Consider the following 13,412-nt stretch of genomic DNA (forward strand, 5'->3'; position numbering starts at 1 on the left):
TATTTGATCACCAAAAACCAACCTGACACTCGACTGTCCACTACACCACCTGAAACAGCCCCCTTCGTACCATTGACTAGAGGGCTTCCTACAAACCACCACAAACACCCACTAAACCACTGACAAGAGGCATGAAAACCTCCAAAGGGAAAGGGCGATCACTCCATTTCAGCCCTTTTCTCTATCTCCAACAGATGATGAAGAAAACTGTAAAACCCTAGGCTGAATGGTGATAGAATAGAATTCTGGGCAGATCTGATTTTGCCACAGTGGCACTGATACCATGATAAAGTTCAGACCTGCACTAGAATTCTGCTAGAAATATTATTAGAGGAAAATTAGAAGAGATAGAAGAGAGGAAGAGAAGAGAAGAAAGGAGAAGGAGAAAACTGGTTCGAACAAGAGAGAAAAGTCACTCTCTCTAGTCGGCCAGGTTATATTTATATGTTTCTATTAAATAAAACAAAAGGCTATTATGTCCCTACTTAAGCATGGGACACATCACTTAACATAAACATTACACATCAGCTTAAACATAAATAGAAAGACTAAACTACCCCTATACAGTCGACACTAACAACTTTTAGAAAATTGATATGTAGGTTAGATCCCTTTCACTTCCATCCCTCTGTCTCATCTAGAGCTAAACTAAACATGCTAGAAACATCCCATAATTTAAATTCATAAAAAAAACCCTGCTTTATATCACAATAAGACAACTCTTCTGCAAGAAATATACAAGGAGACTTACTTAGGTACAGCTGTGGCTGTCAAAGCTAATATTGGCACATCCGGGAAGTGCGTCCTCAGAGATGAAAGTTTCCGGTAGCTAGGCCTGCAATGCATTAAAAAGTAAGAAAATTGGCACATCCAAAAGAACATTGACCAATCAACCCCCCAGGTGAATTTTGATAAATACCACCTGATTGGTTACCACTTTTATGATACTGATTCATTAGTTACAAGTTTTTCAGGTACCACGTCTTTCCAGTATCATAGTTGAACTCTTATAATATGGCACCAAAGAATATATTAATAAACACATATCAGTCAATTCCGACAAAAAAAAAAAAGAACATGCAAGTGGGTAGATGAGCCCGTCTGCTTGTTGGTGTTGCATGATAGATTGATAGTTTTTATTTTGCTTGTTTTAAGATTGTTTAAGCATGGGGGTTATTGTATGCTTGCTTTTCCACTTTTCATCTTAGAGGAATTGTGTAGGATTGGCATGGATAGCTTTCTCTTTGAGGGTGGGCCTTGGCACAATGGTTGGGTTTCTCTCCATTGCAACCTGGGTGACCAGGGTTCAAATCTTGGAAACAGCCTCTCTGTATGTGCCAGGGGTAACGCTGTGTACATCTGTCCCTCCCCAGACCCCACATTGGCGAGAACCTTGTGCACTGGGTTGCCCTTTAGGGATAGCTTTTTCTTTACTGCCTCTGTCTTTTCCTTATGGATATTTTTTTCACCTTTTCTTGCTTGAGCCACAAAGCTCTTTTCTTCCAGGCTTTTTACTGGAAAATTTTATTTTACTTTCAGAAAAATGCAAGATCACTGGATTAACATAAAGTATGGTCTTGGATAGAGCAAAATGGAGGAATGGGAGGATTTATGTTACTGACTTATTTTAGGCTGGACAAGGTACATAATAGGACATTGGATATTTGATGGGAGATATTTAATTAACAGGGGGGAAGTTGATTAAACATGTGGCTGTGTGGGATAATGGGGAATTATGAATCATCTCTTTGCCTGGTCTAATATAAATCTTTTTGAGGTAAAATGGGTTATGAACACAGGTCTACTCTGAAAACAACCACCCCCTATTTCCCCCACTGCACCGGGACTTATCCACCTTGGCAAGTGGCATCTTTGAAATCAACTTTTTCATTTTTCTGCCACCTCATGTAAAAAGCTTTAGATGGATAGGAAATTACAAACAGTACCTGAAATAGAAGTGGTACAAAAAGATAAAAAATGAAGTTTTTTGTTTCATCACAAACAATTTTGGAAACTGATTGTAGTTTTTATCTACAAACCTGAAATCATGACCCCATGTTGAAATGCAATGTGCCTGAGAAAATAATAAAAACAAAAAAAAAAGAAGAAGTGCATTAATATATCAAGAACTAAAAATCTTAAAAGTATTTTTATTGTTGTAGGCAACATTTCACACCTCATCTATGGCAATTAGATTCAGCAAACCTCTAGCATAAAGCTTTCTTAGTTTCGACATAAATCCAGCTGTTGCAATCAATTCTGGAGTAGCATAAAGTAACCTTAGGGAAGGCTTTCCACAGTCAAGATCTCCATATATCTAAAAATTGAGACAATGACTATGGTCATTAGAAACAATATAAAAACTTGACTGTATATCTAAAATTCTGAAGCTTATATTAAGATATAAAAAGGAGTAGCAGAAAATATAGAATATAGTATTATAACAAAGAAATAGACCTAGCTACCCCAAATAAGACTAATCAAGACTTTCAGAATTTGGACCATCCCAAACGGATTGATGATCCATTTTGGAACTACAGAAAACTGGACCAAAAGGACACCAGCTTAAAATAACAAGCTAGCCTATGAAGCCTGAGCTTGGCACTTCCTTACCTTCTATTTCCTCTAAAGTTTATCTCAAATTTGTCATTCTCTTAACAAATCCAGGAGTTTCAAAACTCATTGTGATGCAGGAGCACTGTCAATATAAAATGTCAAGTTTTAAAGTTATACTTATAAGATGCATGAAGAAAGGGGAGGTCAAGGTGCAAGCAAAGTCAGAATTACTTTTTTTGATAAATAACTTTCATTAGAATCAAAGGATTGCATCTGTTACAAACACCCCAGTGCGAGGCATGAGGTGCACCATCACTCTTTAACAAAAATATATGGCAGAGAATCAGCAATGCATTGGCCTCCCTTCCCACCCACTGTATAGTTAAAATCATCTGTTGTGTGAGCCATTTGAACTTCTTCATTTCATTTCTGTAACACCAAATCACTGAATCTGGGTTCTTTAGCCAACCCACCACCACCTTGGAGCCTCCTTCTACCATCAATTTCTCCACTCCTAAATCTTTTGCAATCTGAATGCCTTGTAGGGAAGCATATAGTTCTGCCTTTAAAGAGTCTTTATGTCTCATTGGTCCTGAAAAGATGGCTCTTAAATTTCCTTCCTTGTCTCTTACAGCCCCTCCTATGCCAGATGGACCTGGGTTGCCTTGGCTGCTCCCATCAAAGTTTAGTTTTAGCCAATCTTCAATGGGAGGATTCCAAACTGACCTTGCTTTAATTTTTTGTGCTGCACTAAAGGCTATGAAGCTCCAATTCCTCCAGATATCATCAAAGGAGAAATATTTGAAGAGGTCCAATGTTTGCAAGCAATGTATAACCTTGGTCATAACAAACTCCATAATTTGTTTTTTACTTCTTTCCTTCCCTCAGAAGATTATTGCATTTCTTTATTCCCATAATGTCCAGATCATTGCAACTTTTTTCTCTGATCCAAAACTGTCCAAAAACTTTACTCTCCATAGACAAATTTGCCATTACAATTGAGCCCAAAACAAATGATTCCTTCCCACCCCTTGTTTTGCTAAGACATGAGCAAAACCATTTGCCATCCTTTTAAGTTTTAACCCAACTGAATCGCACATCCATATCCTGAGTCATCCACTTGAATCTCTTCTTTTCATTGTTGAAGATCTAGAAACTCTTTTCTTCCTTTGCAACCACTCTACTACCAACTTTGAATCACCTTCTATAATCAGCTTTCTTACATTTGATTCCTTTGCCTTTTGCAGACCTTCCATGACCGCCATAACCTCAGCAGCCCTTAAGGAGTCACCTACTCCAATTGGGCCTGAATATAGACCAATAGTTCTGCCTTCACTATCCCTAAACACACCTCCAATACCAGAGTGATCCGGGTTTCCTGCACTGCCCTCATCAAAGTTTAGCTTGATGTAGTCAATCATTGGGGAGCAAGGCTTATACTGGATTTGTGGCAATCAAAACTAGCCACCTCCTTCCAATTATTCATGATATCACCTGTTGAGAAATCAGCAAACATTTCCATAGATTTTACCCAATGACCCATTCTCACCATAATGGTTTCGATGACAGCTTCTCTTCTTCTTTCCTTGTCTAAAAAAAGTCTTGCATTTCTTTCTTCCCATATAGTCCAGCTCACAGCTGCCCTAACACATCTCCATAAAATGTGCCCCTTTTCTTTGTCCACCTCAAGAAATTAAAAGCAAATAAGCTTTGCACATTAGAAATTAAAAGCAAACAATGAGAAAAAACACCACCAGAAGAAGAAAGGGTCCAAATACGACTGTCAGGTTTTGAAGAATCTAAGTAAACCCATTAAGGATATGAAGCAAATCCATAACATCATCAATTTCTGAACCCCTCACTCCCCTTCGCATCCAATCCCAATCAAAACCAATTCTTGAGTTTGAAGGAACTAGGAAAGAGGACGCAATGTTATCTTTATATCTCAACAAGGCAAAGATAGAGGGGAGCTTATCTTTAAAGAGAGATTACCCACCCAAATTAGTTCAAAATTCTATAAGGTTACCAAAACAAAGATCACACCTGACAAAAGGAAGGAAAGATGGGAGTAAAACATGGATGGCCTTCCAAGGAGAGGCTTTGGTAGCCCTAGTCCGAATTCTAGCATCCCAACTGTCAATTGCAATTCCATGTATGTCAATCACTACCTTAGCCCAAAGCTTGTCCTTATCCACAAGTAGCCTCCAAAGTCACTATCCCAACAAAAACACATTCCTCTTTTGTAAATTGTCTAGACCTAATCCACCAAACTTCTTGCTTCTGCTTACCATTTCCCAGCTAACTCTATGGTCCTTTTTCTCCTCCCTTGGATCCTACAAAAAATCCCTTATAAGCTTTTCTAGTTTTCTATTCACACTCACTAAAAACAAACAAAATACACAGGTAAATTGGCTAATGTGGCTCTTATCAATGTGATCCTTCCTTCTAATGATGGATAGCTTTTCTTCCAAGATGCGAGTTTCTTGACAAATCTTTCAACTATAGGATCCCAAAAGATGCTCTTTTTTGAATTATCTCACAAATGAAGCCCTAAATACTTTAGTGGCCAATGAGACACCTCATAGCCCAAGATGTTGCCACACTCCAACATCTCCCCTTCTTCCATGTTAATACCCACAATACAACTTTTGTCAAAATTCACCTTAAGGTTGGAAATTAGCTCAAAAAGTTGTACAATCAAGTAGAGATTCCTAACCTAGTTTCTATTTCCTCCTTCACAAAAAAGCAAAGTATCAAATGCAAATTGCAGGTGTGTAACTAGAACCCTGTCCCGACCAATCTTCTATCCCCTCAACCACTCTTGTGAATCAGCCCAAGGAATAAGTCCAAGGACCTCAGCAATTAAAGTGAATTGAAAAAGGAGATAGAGGATCTCCTTGCCTAATCCCTCTTAAGGCCGAGAAGAAATCCACCATGGTTCCATTCACCAACAAGGAGTAATGGCAGGTCTTAACACAGTTCAATTCAACTTGCACTCAATTCGAAGTATGCAATTTGAAGGCTTTTTATCCAGTAAATGAGATTCAATTAATAGAAAATTCTTCCATAAATTAGATTCATTGTGTTTTGCAAGATAACTTTGCTAACTCAAGATCAATTTTCAAGAATATTATATGCAAAATATACGGGTCTTCCACTTCTTTCGCTTCTTGGGTTTAATTTGCTCGATTGATCATTTTTAATGGATAGTATTTTTTTTGAAAAGGAAATAATTAATTAAGATATAGTCAATTGATAGCAAAGTTTCATTATAAAATACTGTTAATTTACCTGTTTACTATATTCATGAACAAGATATGAATAATATGCGGATCTTCCACTTCTCATGGTGTACTTCACAAAAAAAATATGAAAAATACACAACATACCATCATAGTCTCACTATGTCATCCTAATTCTTCTCAAAGTCATTCTTACAACGCCCCATAATGAAGAAAAAAATTATCCTTCCAAATAATGTGAATAGGCCTTGACACACCATCATAGAAGGGTTTTCTTTCCTCACAAGATGGAAAAAGACTATTCTATGAAGAACTTGGCCCTTTGTATCACATTGAATAGCCAACCAAGATTGCAACAGCACAAAAACTTGATCCAAGATACCCCAATCAATGTCAAAAAATGAAGGGAGAAAAAACCAAAATAAAAAATAAAAAAGAAGAAGAAAACTTATTTACATCTTAAATTGAAGAACAAAATGATGAACATCCTCTTCAGAGACCTCATGTAAAATGCACTTGTTAGCCAACTTTATGTTCATATTTTATGGTAAAGTATAAACTTTTATTAAAAGAAAATTAGAAATTAGATGAGAGAAGAATGTTGAGATCCCACTCCAATATGAAATTTCTCTTGAAAGGAGGCAATACAAAATCCACAGAGCTACATATTCTTATCCAATAAGTCTAAGTTTGTTCAAAATTCTTGTGGGAGACTCATTGTAAATCCTCAAACTAGAGATAAGTTATTAAGGTTCAACCAAGATGAGAGATCAGAAATCCAATTACAGTACCCAACCTCCTGTGACTTACAAATTTTCCATCAGAAGTATGCATGCACACTTTTCTATGCAAGTGATAGCTATCTGCCTTCTCTTACTTCATAGAATTCATTTTTCATACAACTCCCACGCGTGCTTAATTTGTAAACCCCAGATACCTTTTACATAGTCCCTCCCCCCTTCACAATTTCACATTAAGCATCCTTCCAGATCTGATCTGATTCCCAATATCCACTTTGAGCACCAAACAGAAACAGAGTCACTAATCTTTGGCAATGCCTTTTTCATCCATATTGGGTTGTCAACCATAATTGTGGACATTAGATTTCATGATAAGGAAAAACTATGTCCTTAATTCTAGCAAGTAGATAAAAGATTTAACTCTCTTGGTCTGCATTGCTTTGCAAATTAATTCCTAATAAATTAAGGTGAATTAAATTTGTTGTTCAAACATGGGAATAATATAACACCTACCCAAAATACCACCTGAGTTAGTCGAGTCACTGACCCCATTGAGCATTATAAAAAATGATCTAACTGAATATTTACCTCTATACTCCTTGTTTGAATTGTCTCTTTGATCTCACAAAACGAAAAGATCCTCAAGATTTTTACAAAAGTACCAATTATACAAGTGGAAATAATAAGAGAAACAGATATACAGCTCCACACCCAAAAATATAGACAACCAAGGCTAGCCCACAAAGGCTCACCCCCCAAGAAGCCCTTAATTTTCTCCTAGCTTTGTTTTTCTCTTGTTCTTTTCCAGTCTCAATTTCTCTATTCAAATCAAACCAAAATAAATTCTACTTTTCTTCAAAAGAAGTAAGATCTCTATAACAAAAATCCCTTGTATTCACCCTAAGCCCCTGAGATCTTAACTCCCTCGAAATCTCTGTACACTTCTAGATAGAAGTATTCAAATTTTATATCAAATACTCACCTTGTGCAGTTCATTTTCATTTCTACCATGCTAACACACCATAAGAAAATATAACGACTCCAATACTCACCTTTTCTCTGGTATGCGACACCTGGGTTGAGGAGAGATATTCTGCATGAATCCCTTTCTCCTTTAATGCCATCACTTGGTTTTCCTATTCAAGAATACACCAAAACTTTCTATACCAAATCTCAGAGTTCTAGACAGTAGAATAACATTATCTAAGTGGTACAGAATCCTTACCATCAATGCTGAGAGAGAATCCATAAAGCCAATTAAAATGGTCAGAATCACATTCAAGCAAGCAACCCTACCTAGTTGTATGTCACAAAAGTTTAAAGACATAAGAGTTGAACTAAAATGAAGAGCATTCACCTATTAAAGGGCAAACAACAAGCACAATTCCTGTTTTTGCTAATGCAGGGATCTGGTAGCACATTGATTTTCCTCCTCCAGTTGGCATAAGACAAAAGCAATCTCTTCCTGTGAAAAGTGTTAATTTAATCAGTAAACCCTAGTGCTTGTTACAAACAAACTCCATGTTGAGTACAATGCAAACTGGAAAGGATCAATGCTCAAATAAGGAAGAAAGAAAATGAGATGGAGAAAGTTGCCCTTTCTCAGTGCATTTTTCATTTGACCTGCATGTCTCAAAAGTCAAGACTATCGCCAAAAAGATCCCAGAGGGGATCCTATGCCATAGTATGCCACAACTATGGTATGGCATAGGATCCCCTCTGTGGTAGGTTGGGTGTCTTGATTGACAAGATTCCAGAGCTTCTGTTAACCTTTGGGTGTTCACAAAAGGTGCAATTGGTACACAAAAAAACATATAACTTGGACCACTGTAGTACCATCAATTATTGTGATATTTTTTTATAGAGATGTCATATATCCTATATAGCTAATGATACCCATGAGAGATCCCCTTACTGCACAACCAGAATGTTTACAATATGCATTGCCACATGGGAGAATTGCTTCATCCTTCCCAGGTTTCTCAGGAAAACCTGTCATGAATATAAGAAACATATAAAAAGTACCTGCTAACTAAATAAATCCATTTAACAGCTACAACTTTTTTTTTTTTGGATTCAAGCATCATTTTGTGCAAGCTGGAATCAATTGGGACATTGGACAACCCTGAATATACTGGCATCAGTTAACATTTCATGAAAAGATAGTTAATAAAACCTGACAAAACTGCTTCAATGGCTTCAAGCTGCTTCCCTCTGAATTCCGAATACCCAAAATGCCATCTTAAAAGCTTTACTAGCCCCTCTTTTCTACATAATTGTTTCTCAGTGCCAAACATATTTTGCACTGCAAGTGGTAGTTTCTTCATTTCTGTTGTGTATCCCAAAGGTAAACTACCAAGAGAGAACAAGTAATAATATTAATTGTTGAATAAAGATAATAGTAATTAAATTATTAGCAAAAACAAACTACTATTTTGATCTAAAACATCATATATAGAGAGACCAATTAAGATGTGTAGAAGGTTTGAGAAACAAAAAGTATTCTGTAAGTCCCTAAAATAAAAGTTCTTTATTTGCTGATACTTCAGCTTCTTTTTGTCCTCCCGGAAAGTGATTATTTCATATCCTCATTATTCTCATTCTCAGAAGCTCTGGAATCTTGTCGATCAAGACACCCAAGCTACCACATGTCACAGATTGGAAAGTATAACCTTTTTGATCAGTCAAAGAATTCTTTGCTTAATTACCCATAGGAAAAAAGTAGAATTTAGGATTTGGCATCATAAAACTATTCCCCGTTTTGCAAATTTCATAATATTTGAATTGAAATGGAAAGGGAAAATTAAAGACTAACCTACATCAGGTAATGCCTCAAAGGTGCTGGAAGAAATGCGCAAGTATTTAGAAGTATAGAATCTAGCAGAAATTAGTCGAAACCAATACCGCTCCCTACAAATTCATACTTCCAGAAATTCCTAAAGCATAAAATCAAATAAATTTATGTATTACGCGGTTCTGAACTATACCTGATTGAACAATGCCGGGAGGGAGAGAGGGAGAGGGGGAGAGAGGATTGAATTTGTAATGTTAAAAAAAGATCAAACTAACAAATTTGATAAATAGTGCAAGTTAAAGAAACTCTATTTTAGCACAATCGGAATGTTTTTAGACTCTCTATTATCAACCAAATGATATAATGAAGAGATTCAATTTATAGAAACGCGACATCAAGAGAGAGGAGCGAAGTACCTGAAAGTCTGAAATTCGATACAAGAGAAGAATTGAAGAAAGTACTCGAAGTGGAGAGCGGGAAAGCAAATATGTGCGTGGGTGTCACTGCGTCATTTTCAATTGCGAAAGAAAACAAGGGTATTTTGAGGAAACTGAAATAGAAAACGTGGTTTTGCACTTTATAATTTATAGGGGTATTGTGGACATTTCAAATATTATCTCGCTTAAGCCTTCAAAGGGCTCTGCTCGTGCAATTAGGGTTTTCGAGGCGCATTGTGCTAGCTAAACTCTCCTTGTCTCTGTCCAACTCTGCGGTGCTTTACCTCTGAAGTTAGGGCTTTCCGAAAATATGGGGCATTCGAACGTATGGAATTCTCATCCGAAGAACTACGGCCCGGGATCCCGTGCCTGGTGAGATGATTTTGTTTCAATTGTTTTACCTATCGATATGTTAAAAACCAAACTTCTCTTTTCTCTTGTTTAGCCAGTCGATATGTTGAAATTAATTATTGCTATCTCCTTTCTTTACTTTTTTTCTATTCGCAATGGCCCATTGTGTTATCTACTCTGTATATACTGATTCTCGAAGGAGTTTACAGTGTCCAACTGTAGATCAAAGAATATTGGCAAATTTTATCGACTTTTGAAATGATCGTGTTCTCCCGTAAAAATCTAGGTACCATTTCCACAGCGTTACAGGTTGGTCATGAGAAATTATTTTATCACATCATATTAGATAATCCCTTCCCCTAAATTTTTCTCATTATATCTGGGGGCTTGAATCAGCTGACTAGTTACCATATTTAAGGGTGTAGTAATTTGATCTTCTTTATACAGATCTCCTGCTGATTTATCTCTTCATTTTAGAAAGCTGTAAGTGAGAGAAATAAGGGTCGCATCTGTTTTCCATTTTCTAGTATGCCTACCTTTCTGCATCCATTCCATTAGTTAGAATTTTATAATTGATGTTAGACGTATTGCTTCACTTTAACTCATGCATCATTATTTCAAGATGTACCTTATTGTGCCGTGGGTGCATTGTGCACACTCATATGAGATGTTTCTTTCATAGAGCCGGACAGCTGATGTGCAGGCCAGTTTCTCCCAAATCCCAATAAAGACCATTTATCTGTCTTTGCTGCACATATGAAGTCGCCTTTGGGAGGCTGCATGCCTAATCAATCTCTCTCTCTCTCCTAGTGATCAACTACTTTTTTTTTGTTTTATCAGCCATGTTTGTGGAAATCCCCATGGATTGATAAGGAAATATGGGCTAATGTGTTGTAGACAGTGCTTCCGCAGCAATGCTAAGGAGATTGGCTTCATTAAGGTTAGTTTTTATGCTTTATTAAGGTTGGTTTATTTATCATGTCTAATTCTTTTTTGTCTTTTGATCACTTATCATCTCTGAAAAGTTAACAAGGATTTGATTTGTATTATTTGTGGTTGTTGTGGTTATTATTTTCTTTTTTTTTATATATTCTGGCAAGCCATCAATACAATGTATGAGGCAAAACTGAGACAACTTGCAAATTTCTACGTATGGGATTGAATTAAAACACCGATGTTTCATCATTCAATCTAGTTAAATCTAGATATTCTGGCAAGCCAACAATACAATCTAGTTAACAGCTGATTGATGTCTGAACATCCTTTTGATATTCATCCTTTTTAAGACATCATAAACCATCCAATATATAATTCATGAGTTTGAATTTCCTAATGACAGCTCACTACAAGGATCAACCCAATTCAATTTTTTTTTTTTCTTTTGACATCCCATGGAAATCGTCTCATTCTATTAGGTCCCTAACTTTTCTTCTAGACTAATGGTTTGGTGGGTAATGTCGTTGAGGATGGACCTTTAGAAGTAAATTTGTACAAGGGGCCTGGCAATTAACTTTCTTTTCACTCCTTGATGTTTTGACTGATTATTTTGCTCCATTCCCTTTTTTATTTAATAAACTGTTATTTACAAGGAAACAACTGTTTGCTTTGCTGCTAGTCACATGAAAGATGTTGATTCTATAAGAAATTGACCATTTAAATATGCCATTTTGACTTGCCATGATTTTGTAGTGACAGCAACACTAATACAGGGGTTCCTTGCTTTACTGCATCAACATTTTCTAGCACCACACATCTCAACTTTGTAGGGCGTAGTGTATAACAGTAAAAAATAAATAAACGGATAAAGATAGCCACCCTTTAATATGCTTCAAAGGCTGCTTTGGTACTTGGTAGACAATTTAATCCAATATATTGCAGGTTAATGGTTTTTTATACTAGACTATACAGTAGACATATGGCAAATTAGTCTGTTCTGCTTTGGACAGGTTATCTTAACCGGTTAATGGTCAATCTGTTTACCTTTGAAAAAGGGAGGGCATCTAACAAAAATATTTAGATGCCCGCAGGGGAGAAAATCTTTTTTGATATACTGTAGCCTGTTAGCTTTGTGCCGTTTTGGATTTTCAAGGCTTGTCTAATTTTTTTTCTTTGTTTTTAACTTTTCAGTACCGCTAAAGATGAAGATCCTCGCAGGAAAGCAACCGAGTACAGAGTAGAAGAATCGACGAGCTTAGCATGTAGTCAGTAATTCAGCAGTTCTATTGTTACTTGATCATTTACCTAAATGTTTGATCTCTAGAGTACTTTGAATTTAGGTTTCATTGATGGTCTCTTCCTAACTTGGTTCATACAATTTCGTCTGAACCAGCATTTTGTCATTGGACAGCAATATAGTTAAGGGCAAATTTCTTAAATACCCCCAAGGTTTAGGAAATTAACTAACTATATACCCTTACTGTTTCAGTATTGTCTTAAAGTATTCCTACTGTTTCTGACAATTGACTATTTCTACCTTAACTTTTATCATTTGTCAAATTCCATACACTTGGCACCACATGACATCATTTTTAAAACCCAATTTAAGGTTGGTGCAAAGGCGTCGACATGCACGCCTCCTATTGGCGCGGGTTCACGCATCCAGGGCACCCATGGGTGCACAGAACGCGGACTCGTTATTTAATATCATGTTCCATGACTAAAGTTTTTTTTTAAGTTTCCAAAAGCAAGTATTGTTTTTTGAATAAAACTAACTTGGTTTTACTGAAAGGCAAGATGCAAGAATGTGTAAGTGTGTGTGTTTTTTGCTAATATATATGGTAAGCTCAGAAATAAATAAAAACAAAAGCATATGTCGTTGAACACTAATCAAAAGTTGAATCAAGGAAAAAAAAGGGAAAATTATACTGCCATATAGAGGTTAGGTATCGATGGTGTTTATAAGATAAATGTTTTGTACGATTTTGTCTTGAAAAACGAGACAAAATCTGCTTTAAATGTTTTGTATGATTTTTTTACACCTCAGTGCCATTAGGTGCCATATAAGCCAAACAGTGAAAAATTGGTATTAAAAATGAAAAACGTCAAAATTTGTGTTTTTCTAATAAACAGTTCACATGATTTTCGAGAGAGCCATTTATCAGATAAACAGTTCAACCAAAAAACTTTTCAGGCGTTTTTTTGCTCAATGCCTTTGCAATGCTGAGTTGGCACTGTTTCTTCCAAAAGCTGCATTAATAATAAACACCATCATAATGAATTCATAATCTACTGAAAAATTAAAATACCACCTATCAAGCCAGAGAAAAGGGGGCAAACAAATCAAAAAGGGCAA

At 36.3% G+C, this 13,412-nt stretch overlaps 2 protein-coding genes across 2 annotated transcripts in view; one reads left to right on the forward strand and one right to left on the reverse strand.

Moving 5' to 3' along the window:
* The window catches only part of RECQL3 (DEAD/DEAH box RNA helicase family protein), a 62,892-nt gene extending 53,008 nt beyond the window's left edge, over positions 1 to 9,884 (reverse strand). Inside the window, exons 1-8 of the mRNA XM_088957288.1 lie at positions 9,749 to 9,884; positions 8,715 to 8,890; positions 7,896 to 8,003; positions 7,764 to 7,771; positions 7,591 to 7,674; positions 2,177 to 2,317; positions 2,040 to 2,074; positions 752 to 835 (exon numbers count right to left, since the gene is read on the reverse strand). Coding sequence (XP_088813414.1) covers positions 752 to 835; positions 2,040 to 2,074; positions 2,177 to 2,317; positions 7,591 to 7,674; positions 7,764 to 7,771; positions 7,896 to 8,003; positions 8,715 to 8,865 — 611 coding nt within the window. The 5' untranslated portion in view covers positions 8,866 to 8,890; positions 9,749 to 9,884. The remainder of the gene's footprint in view (positions 1 to 751; positions 836 to 2,039; positions 2,075 to 2,176; positions 2,318 to 7,590; positions 7,675 to 7,763; positions 7,772 to 7,895; positions 8,004 to 8,714; positions 8,891 to 9,748) is intronic.
* A 111-nt stretch (positions 9,885 to 9,995) lies between these two features.
* Positions 9,996 to 12,579, forward strand: LOC148842134 (small ribosomal subunit protein uS14z/uS14y/uS14x-like). Its single transcript, XM_088957287.1, has 3 exons — positions 9,996 to 10,141; positions 10,961 to 11,060; positions 12,248 to 12,579. The coding sequence occupies exons 1-3, from the start codon at positions 10,080 to 10,082 to the stop codon at positions 12,254 to 12,256; spliced, it is 171 nt and encodes a 56-aa protein (XP_088813413.1). The 5' UTR covers positions 9,996 to 10,079; the 3' UTR covers positions 12,257 to 12,579.
* Positions 12,580 to 13,412: the final 833 nt, after the last annotated feature.

The sequence above is a fragment of the Nelumbo lutea genome, chromosome 8 (assembly GCF_056320005.1).
Source record: "Nelumbo lutea isolate HS-2025 chromosome 8, American lotus-T2T, whole genome shotgun sequence".
Taxonomy (NCBI): domain Eukaryota; kingdom Viridiplantae; phylum Streptophyta; class Magnoliopsida; order Proteales; family Nelumbonaceae; genus Nelumbo; species Nelumbo lutea.

Bases quoted from the DNA above. Each gene is read 5' to 3' on its own strand.
- LOC148842134 (XM_088957287.1), top strand. From the start codon at position 10,080: ATGGGGCATTCGAACGTATGGAATTCTCATCCGAAGAACTACGGCCCG. The intron at 10,142-10,960 runs GTGAGATGATTT...TTGTTTTATCAG, and splicing joins GGCCCGGGATCCCGTGCCTG to CCATGTTTGTGGAAATCCCC.